General features: G+C 40.1%; 1 protein-coding gene across 4 annotated transcripts in view; it reads right to left on the bottom strand.

Moving 5' to 3' along the window:
- Window positions 1–20,986, bottom strand: part of Cacul1 (CDK2 associated, cullin domain 1) — a 56,328-nt gene extending 35,342 nt beyond the window's left edge. For 3 of the 4 annotated variants that reach the window (NM_001172097.1, NM_001172096.1, NM_030197.2), the window contains exons 1-3: window positions 20,291–20,986; window positions 4,131–4,257; window positions 3,125–3,227 (exon numbers count right to left, since the gene is read on the bottom strand). In NM_001172097.1, coding sequence (NP_001165568.1) covers window positions 3,125–3,227; window positions 4,131–4,257; window positions 20,291–20,681 — 621 coding nt within the window. In that variant the 5' untranslated portion in view covers window positions 20,682–20,986. Of the gene's footprint in view, window positions 1–3,124; window positions 3,228–4,130; window positions 4,258–16,750; window positions 20,257–20,290 lie in introns of those variants that run through there. The other variant, XM_006527468.4, reaches the window with a different exon arrangement.
- Window positions 20,987–23,084: the final 2,098 nt, after the last annotated feature.

The following is a 23,084-nucleotide window of genomic DNA, read 5'->3' on the forward strand; positions in this document are numbered from 1 at the left end:
ACAAGTTCCAGATCAGCCAGGGCTACATACTAAAATACTGTCTCAGAAACAAACAACAAAAATAAAAACTAAGCAGATTATTTAGTAAGACAATTTTCTGTATATAACTATTTCTATTCATTTGTGAATCAAAACCCAAGAATTTGAAGATTCCAGAGATAAACAAAAGGAAAAAACAAAACCCTGCATTTCCTTATGAAAGCTAAAAGGAGAATGGAATTACAGTATCATAGAAATATAGACAGTCATCAAGTGAAATAACAAGTGAGAAGGACACTTTAGTGGGTTTAGCTAACTGATCAATTCAACAAGCAACTATTTTAGTTATTGAAAGGATACAAAAGACACTATTCTAAAATGAAAGATGTATAGGGGAGTATGTTTTAAAACGCAAAGACTGATACCATACAATAATATTTAGGTTTGACAGACTAATATATTAAAATTTGAAAATATTATTCTCTAGCTTTTAGGTCAACACCAAAAATAAATATGGAATGCTCATTCCTACAGCACTTTGGGTGTTTCCAACAGAATGTGTTTTTAAATATGGATAAACAAGCCAAACCAGTAGCTATTTTAAGGTGCCCTTGACAAAAACTGATGCCCTGTGGGTCCAATTCATTAATCTGTCAACTGCATCTGCTTATCTGCCAAATGCAACTCATCCCACAATACTGTTTTAGCTCAAGAATTTTAAAAAAATCAGGTTGCAAATAACATGTTCCATCCAAATACAATGCCCTGCCCTGTGCAAAGCTACCTAAGCATCTACAGAACATGAGTCAAAACTTAGCTAATGAGCATTCACTCAACAAATGTTTTCTGAGTTACAGTTGTACCAGATATTAAGGCTAAAAAGAGAAACAGGACAGAGTCCTTACCTCACAGGAGAGCCAGAGAAGTAGTCAGATATGAATACAAACACAGTACACACACAACACCACAACCCTAACAGGATTGTTACTGCTAAGAGGCTCTGGGTCCTGACATATGCCAACGGTCTGTTTTGTTCTATTCTGTTTTGTATTGTTTTGAGAGTTGGACAAGAATTCCAGGAAGGCTATCCATAAGTTACCAGAAATGATATATTACTGAGAAAGAAGGTTCTGCAAGGCAGGAAGCAGAAGGAAAAAAGTATCTTACAACTTAGTATAAAGGGACCACAGATATTTCAATAAAGCTACTTGACATTAATGAAGAAAAATTGACAAAATGATTTTAATACGTTTTTTTAAAAAGAGCCTAAAACTGCTGAATGACAAAGCTGAGACCAGAGTCTTAGGTCCTCATGCTGTTTCCTACTTTAAAGCTATTTATAACTGGTTACAACTTCCAAAATAAGTCATTTTAAATACTGGCAGGGTGGGGCATGCTTATAATCCCAGCACCAGGGAAGCTGAGGCTGGATGTCCACATCAAGGCCAGCCGGCTCAACTACAACTGTGAAGCCCAGGTGAGCCTATCTCAAGAACGCCAACAGCTAGCACAGCTGGGGGGTGGGGGGTGGCGGGTGGGGGGCAGGGGGGCAAGACCCTGAGGGTTTGATTCCCAGAACCTCAAAGAAGAAGCTTTAAATATTTTTCAAACTTAGTGAGATGTGTATTAACTCTAAATTTAAAGTCCCTGACATTTAGTTTTTGAAATACTAAAAAGAGCACCTTTGTCTTGATTTAATCTTTAATAAGTCCTTCCTAAAAGAAGTTAAAACTTAGTTTTGTAAAATGCTTAGTTTTGACTAAAACCAGGAGTCTAATCTGGTTACTTTGTGAATGGCAAGATATTACTTACCAACTTGATTCCGTCAAAGTGTTGTTAGTTTAAAAGCTACCTAAAGACCAATCAATCAAAAGCTAGCTAAGTAAACTTAGATACATAACGTAAGGGAGAACAACCACCAAAGCACCAGTGAGAGGACGGCGACAGAGACCAGAAGAGGCAAACATAATGACAGACAGGGCAGAAAGCTGTCTTTCAGGGATTCAGAGAGTTGAGAATTAAAAAGCAAACTATTTAAAACATAATAAACAGCTTTTGGGTTTCATCTACAACTGGCACACGATATCTTGGCTGTAGGTACAACTAACTCTCTCTCTCTCTCTCTCTCTATATATATATATATATTATATATATATTATATATATTATATATATATTATATATATATATATGAATAAGTTGTTTTCAGTTAAAAAAGGTAAAAACAATTTAATAGGCAAAGTTGTATATTTTAGAAAATGTAGCTCTGGCTATAATTGAGGAAAAAGGAAACAAAACAAAACCCTTGGGCAAATGAGGAGGTTCAGCATGTAAAGATGAGATACCTCACACCAAGCCTAATGACTTTTGAGTTTACCCTGGGACCCACGCAGAGGGAGGAAAACACCAACTACAGCACAACAGCATGTGGCACATGTACACACTGCCTTCCATACACAAGATAAATGTAAAGAAGAATACAAGGTGAGCGGAAAACAGTCTCAAACACAGTCTACTGTTGCTATTGCTCATCTTAATGTGAACCTGATTACCTAATGGGAGTCAGCTTTCTAGGCCCTGTTACTTCTACTCAGAATCCAAGTAGGATCAGGCTCTGGCGCAAAGCTAGTGTGTGTTTGAGGGAAAGACCAGGAGGCCAGGCACCCCAATGAGGGTTTTCTGCTGTCACCCAGATATTAAGATCAGCTGCAAGAGTTTGACAATAGCTGGCTTCAGTTGTTCATACTGAAAGTGTTAGAAACTAGTAGGAGAAAACACTCACTCTTGAAAAAGAACTCAAATTCAAAAAACAAAATATGTATGTATGTGCATATGTATTTATTTTTAATTTTTACCAGATAGTGAAGTTAACAGAGAAAAACACGGTTTTAAATAAAAGAAATGCAGACATGGTGCTAAGTGGAATCAGTTATGGATAAAATAGATCCCAAAGAAAAAAGACACATAATTCATATCAAATTTTCAATCTACTCTGAGGATTAGATCACTTAGTCAGTATCTAACTAGAAAGTATAAACTTGTGTGTTTAATCAAACTGATAAGATCCCAACTGTTCGTGTGGCAGCCTAGCTCCACCTTATCAGAAACATTCAAAGCAGCAAACACCGATGCACTCAACTTCTTACCTGCAGCTCCTTGGAGACTCGCTCTAAGTGGCTGGTTATTTTTTTAATCAGATCACTGTACATCTGTTCTGAGTGCTGCTGGCACACACACTTATACACACAACTGCAAGAAACAAGGCATAGAAACCAAGTCAATGAAGAAGCATTCCACGCAATTCCATGTTAAAGCACACATACAAAATATAAATCACCAACCTAAAACAGCTGCTAATCAACCAGAAACTGAGATAAACCTTCCATCCCTAGTCAGTCCTCTAGTGGAAAGGACATTGCCAACTAACCTTAAATGTACTGGGTAGTACATATTAGATAGGCAAAGGAATCAAAAATTGAGTGATAATATATGGTCTAAATATGGTAACTCCTTATAAACTACCTGCTCACACTCTTTTTAAAAAAATACATGTCAAAATAAGAAATAAGAGTAATAACCAGCATAAAGAAGTTTCTAACTCACAAAGATGTCTGCAATACATCCTCCTTGTATGCCAGTTGTGGGGAACAACTTAGCTGTCACTTCTTCCTGTCACTGTTCAGCTCAGCTCATTTCCCACCCTAGTTCCTAATCTGATGCATCCATTTACCAGAGGCTAGGTAACAAAATATCAAAGAGAACTAGAATTGCACATCACTAAGCATCAACAGAGCTAACGAGGATCTCCCTGAAAGAAAAAAAAAGAAAGAAAGAAAAAAAAAAAAAAACATGTATTTTTATAGCAGATACTTCACTAGTTTTTTTACTGGCCTCAGATGATTTTTATTCTATATGACAAAGAAAGGCAAGCAAGCAGAGGCAGAAATTAATAGAGTATCTTGATTTGAAAACCACTTCTGAATCAAACCTCCAATACAGCAGTATGGAGAATATATATATATATATATATATATACACACACACACACACACATACATATATCCAACTTCATTTTACATACTTTATACATCATATTCATGCTGTCAGCAATCAAATCCCATTCAAACTCAGGAAAATTAAATGGTGACTTACCTGTAAATCTGTTCATAGGATATAGGTATATAGTCACCAGGACTCTGGGTTAAAAGTTGATCTATGGCACCATCTAATTTTGGCCAGTATGTGCTCTTATAATCTTCAATTGTTATAACATTCATTACTACAAGTAAAAGTAAAATAAGCATTACTATGTGCCACCCACATGGTATTACAAATCATAGCAAGTGTATACTAATTCAAAATCTTTCCTTCCATTATTTACCCAACCCATTTCAACTTGTAAAATGAGAGAAAAAAAGAGAAATGTAGCCCGGCAGCGGTGGCACACGCTTTTGATCCCAGCACCTGGAAATCAGGCAGTGAGTTTGAAGCCAGCCTGGCTTACAGAGAAAGTTCCAGGGCTATTTGAAGAAACTCTGTCTTGAAAAACGAGAGAGACAGAGAGAGACGTGGGGGGGGGGGAGAGACAGGGAGGGAGGGAGGGAGGGAGGGAGAGAGAGAGAGAATATGAATGAATGAATGAATGAGAATGAATGAGAATTAGGAGGCAGAGGCAGCCTCTCTGGTTCTAGGACATTCTGATCTACACAATGAGCTCTGAGAAAGTTTAGTGACACTGTCTCATAAAAGGAGGGGGGAAGGGAAGAGAGAAAGAGAGATGAGAGAGAAAGAATGAGCTGAAGCAAGAATGAGAGCATAAAGCACAAAGAATCTGGTCAGTAGAATTAAGCAGCCATTGGTTGCTTTCCCAGGCCGCCGTAGTAAAGCACTCTGAAATATACCCTGACCTTCAGGACATTATTATCACAATTATGTGCCATAATGAGTCATTAATGAACCACAGAAAGATTCCAGGAACTATGGCCTTCCATAATTAATCTTTATAGACATCCCTGGGAAAAATCTATCTAATGACTGAACTACAGGCCTGATATTTAAATAATGCTGTAGTCCCAAAAGAGGCTTCCACAAAATATGCTGAGATTTAATGTATCACCAGTCCCACTCAGACATACTAACTTGGGCTCTAAGTACCTGGAACTTAACAAGTCCAAGGAAAAAGAAATGGCCTAGAAACCTTGCACCAAAGGCTCACCTCATTCCAAAGGACAGACTCAAACCCTTAAGCAGTGGTCCTTCCAAAGCCTCAGCAAGATGTTCCGAAGTCCAGTGTGATAGGTTCTTTACAACAAGATGCTAATATTAAAGGGATCCCTAAATACCTAGGGAGATAACTTCCAGATCAAGTATCTTATTGCTCATTTTACAAAAAAGCTGGGAAGCAGGAAAGTTTAATGGTTTCCTTCAGAATATATGGCTGATTCCAGACAGAGAGGCCAGGTCAAAAGAAACCTTAGTATTACACTCCTAACATCTAACCATTAAGGGTCAAGATTTTTTGATATATATACCAGTACTATCATTATTATTCAATTTTCTCTAAATCAATTCACTTTTAGTGCTATACAATGTATGTTAATGACTTTTATTGACTCATGAGACGTGGTAAATCTTTTTTTAATAAGACAAGGTCTCGTGTAGCTCTTAAAATCTCTGTATTGCCAAGGAAGACCTTCAACTCCTGCTCATCCTGCCTCTACCTCCCAAATGCTGTGACTACAGCTGTGTGCCAACATGTTCAGCTTCGGTATAGCGTAATCTTAAGTACATTTTGCTAGGGCTGGGGATGTAGTTCAGTAGAATACTTGCCTAGTAATATGAGAAGCCCTGGTTCCTGTTATCAATATCATGGTAGGGGAGGGGTGCTAATGAAAAAAACAGATCCAAAAGTCTCCTCTCCATATCTGTAAGAATTCCATGTATATAATACTAACATAGGCAAGACTTTAAGGATAAAAACATATCAGTAATTGCCAGGGAGTTGTCAATAAGGAAAAGTCTTATCTATAAATGGTTAACAGGGAGATCGTTATTTAGGGCAATGAGATTTGTTGTATAAAATTGAAATAACAATACACTACTCAGTGTCAAAACCAACTGTAAGCTATACAGTGAATCATCAAAGTTGTAGGCTATAGAGGTAAAAATGAAATGGAAATGTGACAAGTCTAACTGGCAAATGAATCACAGAGCCAACAGTGAAAAAAAATAGGCATGGAAAGTTCTGACAACATAAAGCTGAGGAGATATATATGTCAATTATAGAGCATTTGCCTAGCATGAAACCCTAGGTTTGACTCTTTCTAATGTTGGGGGGGGGGGCACACAATTCTCCTAGAGACTTTTAATATTCTAAATATCTATTTGGGAAACTTAAGCCCAGTGGCTGAGAACTCAAGTGTCTGTCACAGCCTGGCATATGGTGCACACCTAAAATCCTAGTGCTTGGAATGCTGAGGACGGAAGATGGCTGAATTACACAGTAAATGCAAGGCCAGCCTGGAATGCATGATGAAAAAAGAATGAAAAGCAAGTGAACCAGAAGGTGTGAGTTCACAAAGAAACATGCCAACTAAAAATAAAACAACTGCCACAAAGGTAAGGCTCAAAATACATGTGGGAAACAACAAACTCAAAACAACCTGACTCTGCAAAGGTAGTTAAACCTACCATTAGTGCAACAAAATGAAACCAAGTTTAAAACACATATAGCTGGAACCTGGGGCTTGGGAGATACTATACAGCTGCTAAAAGCTAGGAAACTGTCAGAGTCACAGCTGGCACTTTCATCAACCAAATACCTTATTAAAATATCACATGCTGGACAGTTGTGATGGCTCACACCTTTAATCTCAGGCAGAGGTAGGTGGACCTGAGTTTGAGGCCAGCCTGATCTACAAAGCAAGTTCCAGGACAGGTAGGGCTAACCTGCCTAGAGGTGGGGAGGATTTGACACAATCACCATAGAGCCCCAACTCCGAACTGCTGATAAGTAGTCATAAAGTCTGCAAGTGAACTAACTACCTTAGACCAAATTAAGTACTTGTTGGAGAAACAATGCAAGGTATACTATTTGCTGGCTGGAATTCAATTTCACATAGGCTGCTGCAAATCAAGTTGGTCCTACTACTTAACCCTCTTGCATTTACTTATACTTTTCATCAGACTGGTCTACCTAATGCAGACTGATGGTTCCACTCCCAACAGTGGCTCTCAAAGCCTAATGGCTAGAGGAGAAGGAGCATCATGTAGAAGGTAGCTAGTCATATGAACTGTTAGATTCCACCCTAGGCCTAATCAGAACACCAGAGTTGAAAGACACCCTAGAATCTGTTCAACATGCCCTTCCCATATGACCCTGAAGACTGCTCAGGTTTGAGAACCACTGCCCCATATCATAAACAGTTCAGTGTAGCCAGGGAAGGTCACACCTACTTTCTTCCCTGGATTGTTAGTAAACTGTCATCTTACACTGTGGTCAATTAAATGTATAAATAAATATATCAAAGACAATATTAAAAGAGCAGCAAAGAAGTGCTTTCATACAAACTCACCAAAGTTCCACTTGGTACCCCTATTCCCCACCAAGAATGCCACCTTAAATAGTGCTGACTCTCAACTCAGTAATGGTGATTTTAAAATAAGCTAAGTTAAATTACATCTGAAATAAAGCTTTTTAAATTAACTGTAACTAATAACTAAGTGTCAGATGGGATGGAGAAAGTGAATGTTTTCTAATAGAAAATCATCACTTATCACCACATGCTCACCTTGGTATAACAAGCCAGTCTCTCACCATTGCTCAAAACATTACATCAGGCAGAACATTCTGCTCCCTCCATCAAGAGGTTGACTGAACTCTTTCAAGCACTAGACGGAAGAGCTGAGGCCAATAATAATAATACTTTCAGAATGGGAAGAAGTCTTTGGGTGTAAGGGGAGCAAATGGTCAAAACAAAAACAAGATAATATATTCTAATAAATAAAAGTATTTAAAAACTCTTGCTGAAAAGGAAAATAACTTAACTAGGGTATAGCTTAGTTGGTAGAGCACTTGCCTAGCAAGCACAAAACTCTGGGTTGACCCCAGCACCACAGAAAGCATAAACTGAATGTGGAAGTGTATTCCTGCAACCTCAGGACTCCAGAAGTAAAGGTATGAGAATCATCTCAAAACAAAAACAAGAACAAAAAACACAGAACAGTGAAACAGTTGTTATTAGGAGAACAATTTAAAAACAAAAACTCCTCATTATAAATAGCCTGAGGAGAGAAAACCCAGCTCTGTACCACCTATTTGGCAATGTTTTTGTTTGCCAATAGAAGAGAACAGCTATCTGGAACCTAGTGGAGTTACATAGATTCTTTCTACTTGGTCAAATTCTATGAAAAGGCTTTGGGTATTTGGGGGACTTAAGAGTTCAGGGATTTGGAGACACTATAGAGAACTTAAAATGTCTATTGTAGATACTATGAAGTCACTCTTCCTGTAGGTTCTAGAGTTACATTCACATCACCAGATAATATTAACATGTTTATTAGGAGTTCTTTGCTACTAACCTGCCCAAAAGATGTGCTGTAGTCTAGGCAAGCCTATCTAACATACGTTTTTGCTTCAAATGAAGTGCATTTTTCCAGACACTGAAAGGTTGTAAAGCTTTAGATAACTACATCATTATGTTCTACTACTTAGAACCCATTTCTTCATGAGGAATAGTAGAATGCCTTCAACAGAACACTCAATGCCGTCGCTATTGCCTAAGATGGAAATTTCTACAAGGGACTGCATGACAAATACTGCTCTACAATTCTACCATCACATTTGAACTTGACACAGCTATGAACAAAAACCCATCATGACAGTACACTTATGAAATGGTCAGGGCTATCATGACATCTATTATGGTACCAATTCCATCTAATCCAAACTCTCACCAAAGTGAAAGTATTTAAAAAAGGAAATCTGTTCTCAACTACACTAATTACAAGTATACCATCACTTTAAAATTCTTTATTCTCTCTTAACATTTCAACAGGTCTATAACTCTTTGGCACTGAATCCTAAAATATCTGAGCTCTGAAGATGGAACAAAGCAGGAGCCAAACATTCAAGACCAGAGGCCAGGAACTGTGGGTTACTTCCACACAGCTGGGAAGTAGAGCTGTAAACTAAACAGTAAAAAGTTAAATCAGTTCTGAAAGACCTAGACAGATGAGGGCTGGCGGGGCATGTAAAGTCCAGAGCTGGTAGACTATGCAGAGGTGGAAACTGCTCACTATCAAACCTAACCCTATACTTCTGAGGGCTATCAACCAAGAGAAATACACTATACTTCCTAATCCACTTATTCACCCCTTCTTTTTCTCAGAATGAAAATCCTTTCCTTAGAAACTGAAAACCCCCAAAGAAAGACACTCATATACTAGTACTTAGCAGTTCATCAGCTAAACTGCAAGACTGCATCTGATCAGCGTAAAATGAAGCACAGCACTATCAACTTGGCAAAGTGCCCTATAAACACAGACCTGCCAAACAGTCTCAATTTTAACTAAGAATAGATGGTGAGGGGTGATCATCATGGAGAACAAAACAAAAAATGACAAGCTAAAAGCAAAGGTAATTCAAAAGGTAGAAATCATTTTTAAAAATATCTGTAATTACTATTTTCAAAATTATATAAATAGAGCTGGCAAAAGGCTTAAAATGCTTATAATAAGCCTGAGGATCTGAGTTCAATCTTGGAACCAAAGAGGTGGAAGGAGAAAGCCAACTCCTGCAAACTGTCCTCTGACCTCCACATGTGCTCTGTGGTACACAGGAGCATGCTAACATGAACACAAATATACACAATAGCAAATGTAATTTTAAAAGATACAATTAAAAGCTGTCATGACAAAAATTCCAGATGTTTAAAAAAAAACTAAAAATACAGCCAAAATCTAAGAGAGGGATGAAGAAATAATCAGGGACCTTTCCCAGACCATTTAAAGAAGTAGGAGATATCAGAATCTAGCTAACCATCAGAAAAAAATGAATGGGAAATTCCACAGGTCTACCAATAATTCAAGAGAATGAGGAGAAGGGAGAAATGTAAGTTCCAGGCTAGCCAGGGCTACAATGAGACTCTGCCTTAAAAAAAAGAGAGTAGGTTCAACAAAAATATGCCAAAGTTCCAGATCAAAGAGAGTGTGGTATGAGTACATTTCAGTGACTATCAGCAAATAGCTTTTATTAAACCAGAAATTAATTATTAAAATACCTTAATTGTGGTAAGTCAAGTGTGTCGAGTGAGAAACTAAGTGACGACAACAAAATACCATGAACTGTGGGTAAACACCACAAGAGGTGCTGATTCCAGCAAGTAACTGACTCCTGGGAAAACTCTAGAACAGGGAAAGCACTGCTCCAGATCTCTGATTCTGTCTTCCCATACAATTGCGTGTTTCCAGCACAAAACTGTATTTAAAAAAAAATTTTATTTATTTTATTTATGAGCATACTGTAGCTGTTTTTGGACACACCAGAAGAGGGTATCAGATCCCATTACAGATGGTTGTGAGCCACCATGTGGTTGCTGGGTATTGAACTGAGGACCTCTGGAAGAGCAGTCAGTGCTCTTAACCGCTGCCATGTGTCCAGCCCATAAAACTGTATTTTTAAAATATATTCTATATATTTATGTATGCCTGCATTTGTTTATGTATGACTCATTCATGCAGATGCCCACAGAGAACAAAAAGAAGGATGTTAGATCCTCTGGAACTGTAGTCACAAGTGGTGGTGAGCCATCCAATGTAGGTGCTGAGAACTGAACTCAGGTCTTCTACAAGAGCAGCAAGTGTTCTTAACCACTGAGCTAATCTCTATCGCCCCCAAAACTTGTATTATTTTTAATAACAGCAAAAATCTTTAGTGAAACTGCTGTTTTAGGATTTCTAATATTCTAAGATTGGAGAAATGAAGACGTTCAGAGTTCAAACCATCAATCTTTCATCCTCCCTTCTTCAGCCCAAAATTCTGTAGACACCCTAAAACCTATCAAAATCTGAAAGCCCCTTCTCCAAAGTTTTGTTCATTCAGGTTCTATTTCCTGCCTACAATCATTACCATCTCAAACTGGTAATTGTCTCTAATTCCTCCACTCACACTAAAACCCAACAAGGGTGCTTATTCCCTTAACACTTAGTGGCATGGTTCCCATTCTTATCATTTCTATCCATTGGGATGTGATTTGTGCCACTCCTTTCTTACACCCTCTGCTCCCCAAAAAAACCCTGGTTCACAGGTTGCTCCCTCTACAAGGACATTCAAGTCCAACTACTCCCCATTTCTCCACTCTTCTGGCAAACATCTTGTAAGGATTCTCTCTCTCCTCTATGCTATCAGCTCTGTGATACACAACTCTTTAATATCTAGTCATAACACACCAGCATCTGTCTGTTCATCATCTCACACTGTGTCTCATTCCATTTCATTATCAAAAGCTGAAGCACTACTTTGCCATACAATAAACACTCGCCGAATAAAATACCACTCAAATGTCTAATTAGCACATCTGTAACTATGTATTAGTAGATCTACAGAGGCTAACAGCCAACTGTCAGCTAAAACAGAGACACAAGACCAGTTTATGGTACTGAGACACACTGCAAAGGGACAAGGTCAGCAAACGTCACAAAGTGTCTAACAACAAACAGTGCTGGTTTGCAAAAGAAGTAAACTCTGTTTTCTTCAGATTTGAAACTAAGCTCTATATACAAAACTGGATTTCTCTTTATCAATGACATTTCATGTGATATCAGTTTTTAAAAATAAAAAACAAAAAGGAGATGAAGAGCCTCAGTAAGATTCTGAAGTTCAGCCAATGGATCATATTCATAGTGATGCTTGCCAAACACATCTACTAAGCTAGAAGGTAATAAGATGCCAAACACCATCAAAAGCTGAGCCCATCAACCACTTTGCAAACTGGAGGATAGACCCTGATAACCAAAAGATTTAGTAAAAAAAAAAAAATCAGTTAATATTTTCAATAATTCAAAAGTTAACTAAAAACTAGAAAAACATCAATTTCATTAGGTTAAATTTGAAATATTATGAATTGCCTGCTCACATGGGAGCAAGAAATATTAGTGCTGTGGGTTACTAAGTCTCCTCCGATCAATGATGCCAAGGTTATCCTCTAGCCTCTACACATACTCTCATATATGTAGCTCATTGGGATCAATGCATGTAAGACCTCCGCAAAACCCAAAGGACCTCTTAACTATTAGAGGTACTAGGCTGACATACTGAAGATAGATAGATAGATAGATAGATAGATAGATAGATAGATAGATAGATAGATAGATAGACAGACAGACAGATAAATGGAATACTTAAGATTATGGAATCCAAGATATTTAATCCAATGCCTAAACACACCTATTAAGGGAAAAAAAAATATACAATACCTGTGATATAGCAGAACTCTGAGCCCCAGAATGAAGCCAGCATGGCAAAAGCTGATCAATCTGAGAGCCCAAGCTGTCTCAAGACCTCTAGCTAGAATAAGACTTCACAGAAAAGAAAGTTCCAAGTAATGAAAAAGAGGTTAGTAACATCCATAAAAACACCTAAGACTGAATACACGTGGAAATGGATCTTGAGGGTGCCAAGCACCAAGGGAGTTAACTTCAGATAAGACCTTAGAAGTAAGCTTACGGGCTGGTGAGATGGCTCAGTGGGTTAGAGCACCCGACTGCTCTTCCGAAGGTCCAGAGTTCAAATCCCAGCAACCACATGGTGGCTCACAACCATCCGTAACAAGATCTGACTCCCTCTTCTGGAGTGTCTGAAGACAGCTACAGTGTACTTACATATAATAAATAAATAAATCTTTAAAAAAAAAAAAAAAAAAAAAAAAAAAGAAGAAGTAAGCTTACTAAAGGCTCTCTGCTCACCACACCACTGAGGATTTGTTCAATTAACAACACCTAGTCTGGATGTCAACCTGCACTACAGTCAATCCCCAGTAAATCTGTATCAATAGATTGGACACTAAAAATGAACATCAGGGAGCACACACACAAAGCAATAAAACAAGTAGGCTGACCAGACAGCTCAACAAATAAAGCCTGAAACCCTAAATTCAATCTATAGAATCCATATAAAGACAGGAGAGCACTAACTCCACAGTCTTCATCCTCTGGGAAACACTCACACACACACACACACACACACACACACACGCATGCACAGCATGCACAGTTTTTAGAGAACTATTTTTGTTCAAAGAGCAAACAAATGAGCGGTGCTTCACTACTCATAAAGCAAAAGTACTCTACCAAGTGGAAATGGGGGTGGGTTGGGGGAGATAATCTGACAAATTCTAAATTCAGGAAAATCAAGGAAGATAAACACAGAAAAACTGGTCCTTTGGGAATATCACAGTTAAATTGCTGATTGCTAAAAAGATAAAGCAGGGCCAGAGATGTGGCTCAGTTCATAGAGTGCTTCAAAATGCCCTGGGTTAGATAATCGGCAGGTATAAGCTAGGCACAATCCCAGATTTCCTGGCGTGAAGGCAGGAGAGTGAAAAATTCAAAGTCATCCTCAGTTACCAAGACTGCTAGAGCCAAAAGATCCTATAAGAATAAATAAATAAAATATATTGTATGCATATGTGATATCCTCAAAGAATAAAAATGATTTTAAGTTAACAATAAAGGTCAAGAGACAATAGAAAGATGCTAATGAGAAAAGGGGGCTATACATATAGAATTTTATAGATACTATACATACACAATTCAGTAAAACATAGTCTTAGAAAATAAAGACTTCTATAGTCAAGCAAAAGCTAACTAAGTCAAGGACAACAGAACCAAAGCAATCCCTGCCAATTTGGAGGGAAATGTGCCGAGCTGTACTTGGAAGATCTAGAGAGACACTGCTAGCCTGCCTTCCTTAGAGCCTCAAGCTATCTTTACATCTGTCAGCTTGGATTCACAAACAAGAGCCTAGCATAACTCACCTCTGAGAGGCTCCACCCAGATGACAGAAACATGCAGAGACCCAGACTCAGCTCAGAAAGTCTGGTGGAACAGTTGGGGAAAGGATTGAAGAACCCAAAAGGGACATGACTCCACGAGAAGACCAACAGAGTCTAACTTGGACCCTTGGGGGCTACCAGAGACTCCATCAACAAACAAAGAGCAGTCAAGGGCTGGACCTAACTGCCACCTATCCTGCTTCCACATATGTAGATGTACAGCTTGGTCTTCATATGGGTCCCCTAACAACTGGAGCAGGGGCTTACCCTGACTCTGCTGCCTACCTATGGACTGTGCTCCTCTAACTGGGCTGTCTTGTCTAGCCTCAGAGGGAGAGGATGTACCTAGTCCTCAGTGACTTGAGGTGCCAGGATGGGTTGATTCCAAGGGATGAACCTCCCCCTTCTCAGAGGTGAAGAGAAGGGTAGGGGTGGAGGAAGGTCGGTGTGAGGGAGGGACTGGAAGGCAAGGAGGCTGCAATGGGGATGTAAAGTGAATGAATGAATGAATAAATAAATGGGGGGAGGGATATTACCATGCTGGGTGGTGGCAGCAGAGGAGGGTCACCCAGCACTCAGGAGGCAAGAGGCAGGTGAAGAGTTTGAGGCCAGTCTGATCTACTGAATGAGTTCCAGAAGTACCTGGGCTACAAATATAAACAAGTGTCTCAGAAAAAAAAAAAAAAAATTAGCTAAAATTTTTATGGAAGCCAAAATCTAAAGGAAGAACAGCAACACAAAGGATAATATAAAAGATTTCTTTCCCAGCTGTCTTAGTCATTCTATTGAAGTGAGGTGACACCAGGACCACAGCAACTCTAATAAAGGAAAGCATTTAACTGAGAGCTTGCTTACAGTGTCAGAGGCTTAGGGAGCATGGTGACAGGCATGATGCTAGAGTTGAGCTCTACATCCTAATCCACAGGCAGAGACAGAGACTGTGCCCGGTATGGGCTTTGGCCAATGACACTGTCCAACAAGGTCACACCTCCTAATCCTCAAATAGTGCCACTTCCTGACTATTAATCATTCAAATATAAGAATCTAAAGAGGCCATTCTTACTCAAAAAAAAAAAAAAAAAAAAAAGACTAGGTTCTGACTCTCTAAAAAGTAAATCTCATCTTATGATTCTAGAAAAGATAAGCACACACACACACACACACACACACACACACACACACACACACAAAAACATGGCAGATTAGGAGATGCCAGGAGGTGGAAGGAGGAGTGAGGACTGATTGTATAATGGGTATAAACATTTATTTGGAAGTGATAAAAACAGCATAAAACTAGAAAAAGCAGTGATTGTACCACACAATGTACTGAATGCCTCGCAACTATTCACTCTAAGATGGCCAATAAGTTGTGTAGTTTTCACTTTAAAAAATATTGAATGGCTACCATTAAACAATGGTCACCTAGGTCATGGGATACCTAAGTGTTTAACAGCTATCTACAGCAGTAGCACACAAATAGGATAAAAGAAAGGAAGATGAAGAACTACAGATTTTCAAACTCTATGTGAGAGAGTCTAGCAAAGGCCATACTTTACTTGAATTTCCACACTGCAACTCTTCGGGTTACCACTAAGGAGCAAAATGGATGATAATAAGCCAAACTGAAGTCATATTTCATCAAAAGTGGGCTAAACATTTAAGATCCACACAACATATGGGTATGGCCAAGGACTTCCTCCCTGGGACTGGAGTTTAAAGTCAGTTTAAGACCAGCCAGGGCCTCAAAAAAAAAAAAAAAAAAAAAAAAAAAAGTATCAAAAGATAAAAAACTAAGAGAAAGAAAATAGATAATGGACTTCAACCTTACAGTAAATGTGAAAAATCTTCAATTGAGCTTTTGAAAGAGGCTTGGGGCGGAGCATGGTGGCCATTCCTTTAATCTTGAAGGCACAGGCAGGTGGAACTCTGAGTTCCAGGACAACCAGGGCTACAAAGAAAATCTCCATCTCAAAACCAGAAGGAAAGAAAAGAAAGGAAAAAGAGAGGGGGTTAGAGAAATAGGGGAGGAGAAAGGAAGAAAGGAAGGAGGACAGACTGATAGACTGCCATAAATTTTTTAAAAAGCAAGATCCAACCACATTTTGTGCACAACAAATGCAGTTTAGATTAAAAACAAAAGGACTAAAAAAGACATCACACAATGAACCTGGAAATCTAAAGTCACTGGACACTACCAAGGACAAACAGACATTCCATCATAAAACACCCAGTCAAGGACACAACAATCCTGAACATGACACCCCACATAAAGGGGCTCGTGAACAGAATTGAAATCTATACATATATTGTCAGTTACTTTCTTACAAAACTGTCAAAATGGCAAGGGTAGTTTTAAATTGAATACTGCTGACACAACTGGACATATATGAGGAAAAGAATGTGTCTCTCACACCACACACACATAAGCTCATAATTCAGGCCACAGGTTAAAAGCTAAACTCACAACATTTCTAGGTGAAAATGTAGAGGAATTTTAATCCAGTAACACAGCTAGTCTTGCAAGGGATCACATCCAAAGACCTTCTAGTTCTATGTGATCTGGCTGGAATACAGACAGGCCTTTAATCCTGGGAGACAGAGGTCTGCTCTGAGTTCAAGGATAGCTTGGCATAGAGCAAGTTTCTTGTGTAAAAAAAAAAAAAAACAAAAATAAAAATAAAAACCAAAACAAACAAACAAACAAACAAACAAAAAAACCACCTTAGGTCTGGGAATGATAATACTGCCATCCAGCACTCAGGAAACAGGTAGGCATTCGGGTCTCTAGTTCCAGTCAGTCAGTTTTGTTCAGTCAGTTAGGTTCAGTTCAGGAGAGCTGAGTTTGTTCATGAGTCCATGCAGTTCAGAGCAGGTCAGCAGAGGCAGGTGAAGCCAGAGAATAAGGAGGAGCCAGAGGATTAAAATACCACTTTCAAGTCAAGCAGAGCAATTCAGTGAAAAGCTGAGAAAAGCTAGATTGAATCAGTTAGCTAGAAGAGCTTGAGCCAGAACAGCTGAGATGAACCACCTCAGAAAGAACTAAAAAGGGAGAACATAGGCCTCCAAGAAAGCAATCACATCAGGCAAGTAAAAAAGATATAAGAAAAATTTTGACTTTGAGTTACACAAGTATTTCTCAGGATACAAAACAAACAAACAAACAGGCCATAGAAGAAAAAGACTGATAAAAATCAATTAACATTGAAGCTAAAAGCATCTTCTCTTCAGAAAAACACCAAGAAAAATACAAACCACAGGGAGAGGACATTCCGAATGCATGCCCAAAGTTCACAAGGATGTCTTTAAACTCAGCAACACCAACAACCCAAGAGCAAGTAGCAGATCTGAAGTCTCATAAGACAGACCAGAAATCACCTGACAGCGGCAGAGGCACATGTAAATAAAAGACAGCAGAACCCACTACTGCCCACCTCTGTCAGGCTACAAGAGCAGCCAGCACTGTGTCAAAAGTAATGGAGTTTGTCAAACAAATCAAACAATGTTGGTGGTACTTAAATTGAATTTCTAGATTCAAATGGAGAAAAGGGACATTCCTATAATAATTTGATTCAAGAACATGGAAACAAGCCATTTAGCGAATTCTTCCTCAGTTACTTATTAAAATTACACTGTCCTTAAGTCTTGTGTATTATGAGGTTATTTCAGTTATAGACACTATAATTTGTTAAACTATTATACAGATATCTATTTTTGGTACCATTGCTACTAGTATACATTTTATCTTTTCTAGGCTGGTCTTCAACCTAACAATCCATCTACATTGTGTTTTTCTTTTGGTTTCAGTGGTTCTTGATAAATGAAATTATTACCAAATTCTAAAGGGTTTGTTTCAGGGGTCTTGTTTGTTTGTTTTCTTGAGACAGAGTCTACCTTGGCTGACCTGGAACTCAAAAGATCGTGGTGTGTGTGTGTGTGTGTGTGTATTTGGGGGGGTGGAATTAAAAATGTGAACCACCATGCAAGCAACAAGGACTTTTCTTATTATGTTAAGGAACACCCATGGGTAGTTACCATCTTATAGTGACTATACTGAAAATGTCTCCATTATTATTCCTATTAGCTACAGGTATTGACTTTTAAATAGTTATCCTGCACTCTCTGAATTACTAAGTTATCCTTGTATCAAGTACCACAATATCAACTAGGTACTGGATATTGGCATTTAAAAAAGTTATCAAGTCGTGACTTTTTTCCAACCTACTGAGATAAATCACAGCAATATATCGAAAAAAAACTTGGACAAACCGTGAATCACAATTCTTTTGACATAGTTAGATCTGATGAGCTAATAGTATACAGGATTTTCATTTCTATGCTAACAGGTGTTAACACAACTATAATCTTACCTAGTTTTAAATCAATATTTCACTAAACCTATAAAATGGACTTGGGGTTTTAGTTTTGTCTTGCTTCTGTGCCCTACATTCCAGAATTTATAAAAAGAAAAGGTTATGGAAATGAAATGGAGCTTGTATACAAGAATATCTGGACCAAGAGATTTGAAAGGGAAAGTCTTCATCACTACTAGCACTACTACTAGTCTCAGCTTAGTCCATCCATGCTTAGATAACTTAGATAACTTCTGAGTTAATAGTTCCCTAACTATCATATATTTCATTTACCTTTTCAAATTTATTACCATATAATAAAATCTAATATTCTATTTTTATTTTTCATTTATTTGCAACTTTTCCCCTTGACCAATCTTTAACAGGTCTTAGCTTCCTAGCCTTTTTGTTTTGTTTTGTGACAGGGTCTCACATATCACAGGCTGGCCTTTAACAGGATATGCAGCTAAGGAAGATGAAATTCTTGATCATCCTGCCTCTACCTCCAGAGTGCTGGGATTGCAGCTGTGAGCCACCAGGTCAGGTTTTATAAGTTGCTGGGATCAAATCTGGGGCTTCCTGACTGCTAGACAAGCACTCTTTCAACCTGGCTGCATTCCTAACTCCCTTTATTAATCTTTTCAAGAAATAACCTTTAAGTGTGGCAAATTCTTTTGCTCTGAGCTTAGCTGATGACGACTTCTGCTCTTAATGTTCATTTCTTAACTCATCAAAGAAAGTCTACTTAAGCATTAATCCAAACTGTCTTCAGCATTTAAGGTAAATCACACTGCAACTATAAAGTCTAGTTTCACAACTTAATCAACATACAAACTGCATTGTGTAAATGACTGTCATGTGTATGTCTAACAGGGAATAATCATAAACAAAAGTTCCTTTCTACACCCACACCAAAGTGTCTGCCTAAAGCAGTATCTTGAAGGCAAATAAGTAATGTGTGCTAGTCCCATAAATACTTTTTTCTAAGGTTGTGACTATCTGCATCAGGACAAAAAAAAATTTCAACAGCTAGGTGGGCAATTACTGTTATAGCTTAATAAAACTTAACTAGAAATAAAATCTCCAGTTACATTAGGAGATGCCATTCTAAATTTGCAGCTAACAAGGACCTGGCCACCACGTTCCTTTTACACTGTCACCACCACTCTGAACTAAAAAGCACTACTACCTTATTCTTTACCTAGCTATGGAAGCACACTGCCTGATTGTGAACATTTTGGGGTCAGTTTTTATCTTCTATCTGCAAGTGAATTTCAAGGCAGACCGCTAAAAAGTTCAACCTGCGGTAGGATCCTGGTTACAGTCACTTGCTGAACCGCTTCTCTGGAACGTGATTTTACACATCAACTTCAAAGACTTGTAGCAGTTCCCACTACATAGTAGAAGTAACTAAGAATTCCCTGACAGGATGCAAAAACTCACAGAGAACAAAGAGTTGCTAGAGACCAACGTTCAGAAGCCCGATTTGCTAAAAGTACAGCGGCAAAGAATACAAGAACACATTTCTTTGCTCTCTGGTTGAAAAAAAAAGACGAAAGGCCTCTAACGAAATTCAAGACCGCCTTACTTTTCCCTCTCGCTCTGTAAGGTGAAACTTTGAAGGGGACACCCTAGAGAAGAGCTTACTAATGTTGAGAGATGATCAGGAGTATTAAAGATCTTTTCTAAAGCATAAGCTGAGGCTGCGCAGGTGTAACAGGCAACACTGGCTGGCTGGCCGGATACTGGCCGCAGACACCGAATCAGGGTGGGAGGGTTAAGAGAAGGAAAGAGAACTAAGCCTGGAACAAAGGAAGTGGAGTTACTCTCAGGGCGGGGGGATTCCACGAGCTGGTGTGGAGAAGCCTGGCTGGGGGGTGGGGGTGGGGTCGTGGAGGAGGGACAGACTCACGGAACTTGGAGGTGGAGGTGTTGATGTTGATAGTGGAGCTGGAGGTGGGGGCAGGGGCCGTCTTGGCCACCGCGGCGGCTGCGTCGCAGCTCTTCAACATCATGATCACCCCGTTTGGTTCCGGCAAGGGCGGAGGCCCCATCGGGAGCCCTTCCTTAGGACCCTTCCTCTCCATGGAGCCCGCGTGCACAGCCAGCAGCTGTCCCCCCGGGAGTTCTCGGCCTGGATCCGGGATGGACGACGAGGGCCGCGGCGGCGGCGGCGGGGGCAGCGGCGGGGCCGGCGGAGGCTGGCGGAAACTGTCCGCGGCGGCCTCCCAGTTGTTGTGATTCTGGTCGTCCATCATTGCCTCGTAGGTGAGCATTTCCTCCTCCTCCATGCTCTCCTCCATCCCGCCGGGCCGCGGCTTCCCAGGCACCTGCCCGCCCACCTCAGCCCCCGGGCCTGGGAGCGCAGAAGCCGCCTCGAGTTCACATCGCCCGGAGCCCTCGCGGGTGCGGCGGAAAATCCAGTGGCGCACCGAGCGCTTTCGCCCTCCGTCAAGACGACTCCGCCGGAGGAACCGCTGACTGAGGTGGGCACTCCCGGGGTCTGGTTCTGAGAGGCAGCCGCAAAGGGCTGACGTCCCTCACGACATTTTACAGCAGTTTCTTCTGGCCTTTGGAAAGGGCTCTGGGGGAGCGGCCAGGAAGGCACGTGATGCGAGGGACGGCCTGGAGAAAGCTGGGCGAAAAGGGGGCGGGAGCTATGAGTCACCTCAAGGCGAATGCACCCAGCGGCGCGATTCCCTCTCCCTCCCCTCCCCACTCCCCCCTCCCCATCAGTTTAGACCAGGTGTCCAGACCCGGATTCGCTGGCCCCGCCCCCGGCCGACATTACGTGATAAAGGACTTTGGTCTGCGCACGCGCATTCTCTAACTTGTTGCCACAACTAGTCTGGGTGTGCCCGAGAGTGGACCCAAAAACGGCGCACCAACGCTCTTATGTTTAACAGCCCCCTTCCCTTTTCTTTTTTAGTCTTTTCGTCTTTTCTTTTTTCTTTTTGTACTCCAAACTGGGCTCCAACTAACTCCAAGCAGTCCTCTTTCCTCAGCCTTCTGAGTGTCCCTTCATACCCCATGCTGGCTAACCTTTCCATAGTGAGGGTCCCCCACCGACACAGGCTTTTTGCCACCCAGACCTTGACCTCGCAGCCTGAGCCTTTGCTTGGGGAATGAAAGGACAGTGTGGCAGTAGGCCCTGGGTACAGACTCCAAAGGGTAGACTGTTGGTGTGTGCCGTTTTTTAGCCCTAGGTATCCCAAACTAAGAAGGACAGAATATTGATTCAGAAATTGCACAATATACATTCCTTCCCAGAGTATGTGAAACATTTACAAAAGATAAACATACTGTGTCTCTAAGCAAGTGTCTCTGCATGTCTGAGGACTGACATAACCACATTCTCTGACCACTGTGCAGTTAGAAACTATTAGGGTTCTCTAGAGTCACAGAACTTATGGAATGTCTCTATGTATTAAGAGAAATTATTGGGATGAATGACAGTCTGCAGTCCAGCTAACTTAGCAATGGCCAGCTGTGATGGGGAGCTCTAAGAATCTAAGTAGTTGCTCAATCCCACCAGGCTAAGTCAGCTGGTCTTCTGTATAAACTAGAATCCTGAAGAAATAGGTTCCAACAGATGTGTTGGCAAGTGCAAGCAGGCAAAGAATGAATGCTTTTTCCATTGTCCTTATGTAGACCTCCAGCAGAAGGTGCGGCCCAGATTAAAGATGTGTACCACCATGCCTGGACCTAAGCTTTTGTTTAATGGAACTTGCTCTGTCTCAGGCTGGGCTTGAACTCAGAGATATGCTTGCCTCTGTCTCCTGGGATTAAATGTGTATACCATCTTGTCTGGGCCTAAGCTTTTCCTGGGCACTGTGCCTCAAGTTCTAGATCAAAAGTGTGTGTCATCCCATGTCAAGACCTGGGTGTCTTCCAGCTTCAAGATCGGGATTGCAGGTGTTCCCTCCATTTCTGGATTGTAGTTCATTCCAGGTGTAGTCAAATTGACAAACCAGAAATAGCCATCACAGAAACCATTAACTGAAGGATAACTGGTAAGTCCCCACTGTGTTAATCTTTTATCAACTCATCAATCTGAAAGTGACTATGAAAACTTTTAGAACTGATGAGATTGGTACAATTATAGTAAACTTTCCTAGAAGGCCCTACTCTAAGGAGTTTTTCCCAGCACACTGTTAAATACTGAACTGTTCATGTGTATTTTGTTAAGATACTCCATATATAACAAGCTTTCATTAACGTGGAAAAGCATAACAGGCTGAGCCAGAGAAATCTTTGATAGAGTCTATTTAGGTGGCCATGGGTAAGAAACAGAAGGGAAGGTGAATGGGCATTCGATACGTGGTTGATTTTTATTTAGAACTTTGTGAGCAATTATTAAATTAGACCTCAAGGAGTTCTGGTAGCTATTCTTGGTGGTCAACTTGACTATATTTGGAATGAACTACAATCCAGGTTTCAAGGACACACATGGGATCCAGATCTTTAGGTGGGAAGACAAACATTTAGTCTGAACCACACCTTCTGCTAGAAGCCTATATATGGACATGGAAGAAGAAAGCTTTTACTCTTTGCCTGCTTGTCCTCACTTTTCTAGATCATCCATTCCTTCATGAGCATTGGAGCCTACTTCTTCAGGATTCCAGCATATACAGAAGACCAGCTGAGACACCCATTCTTGTGAGACTGGGGAACTGCTAGATTCATGGACTTTTTGTTCACAGCTA

Source organism: Mus musculus, chromosome 19 (genome assembly GCF_000001635.26).
Source record: "Mus musculus strain C57BL/6J chromosome 19, GRCm38.p6 C57BL/6J".
Lineage (NCBI taxonomy): Eukaryota > Metazoa > Chordata > Mammalia > Rodentia > Muridae > Mus > Mus musculus.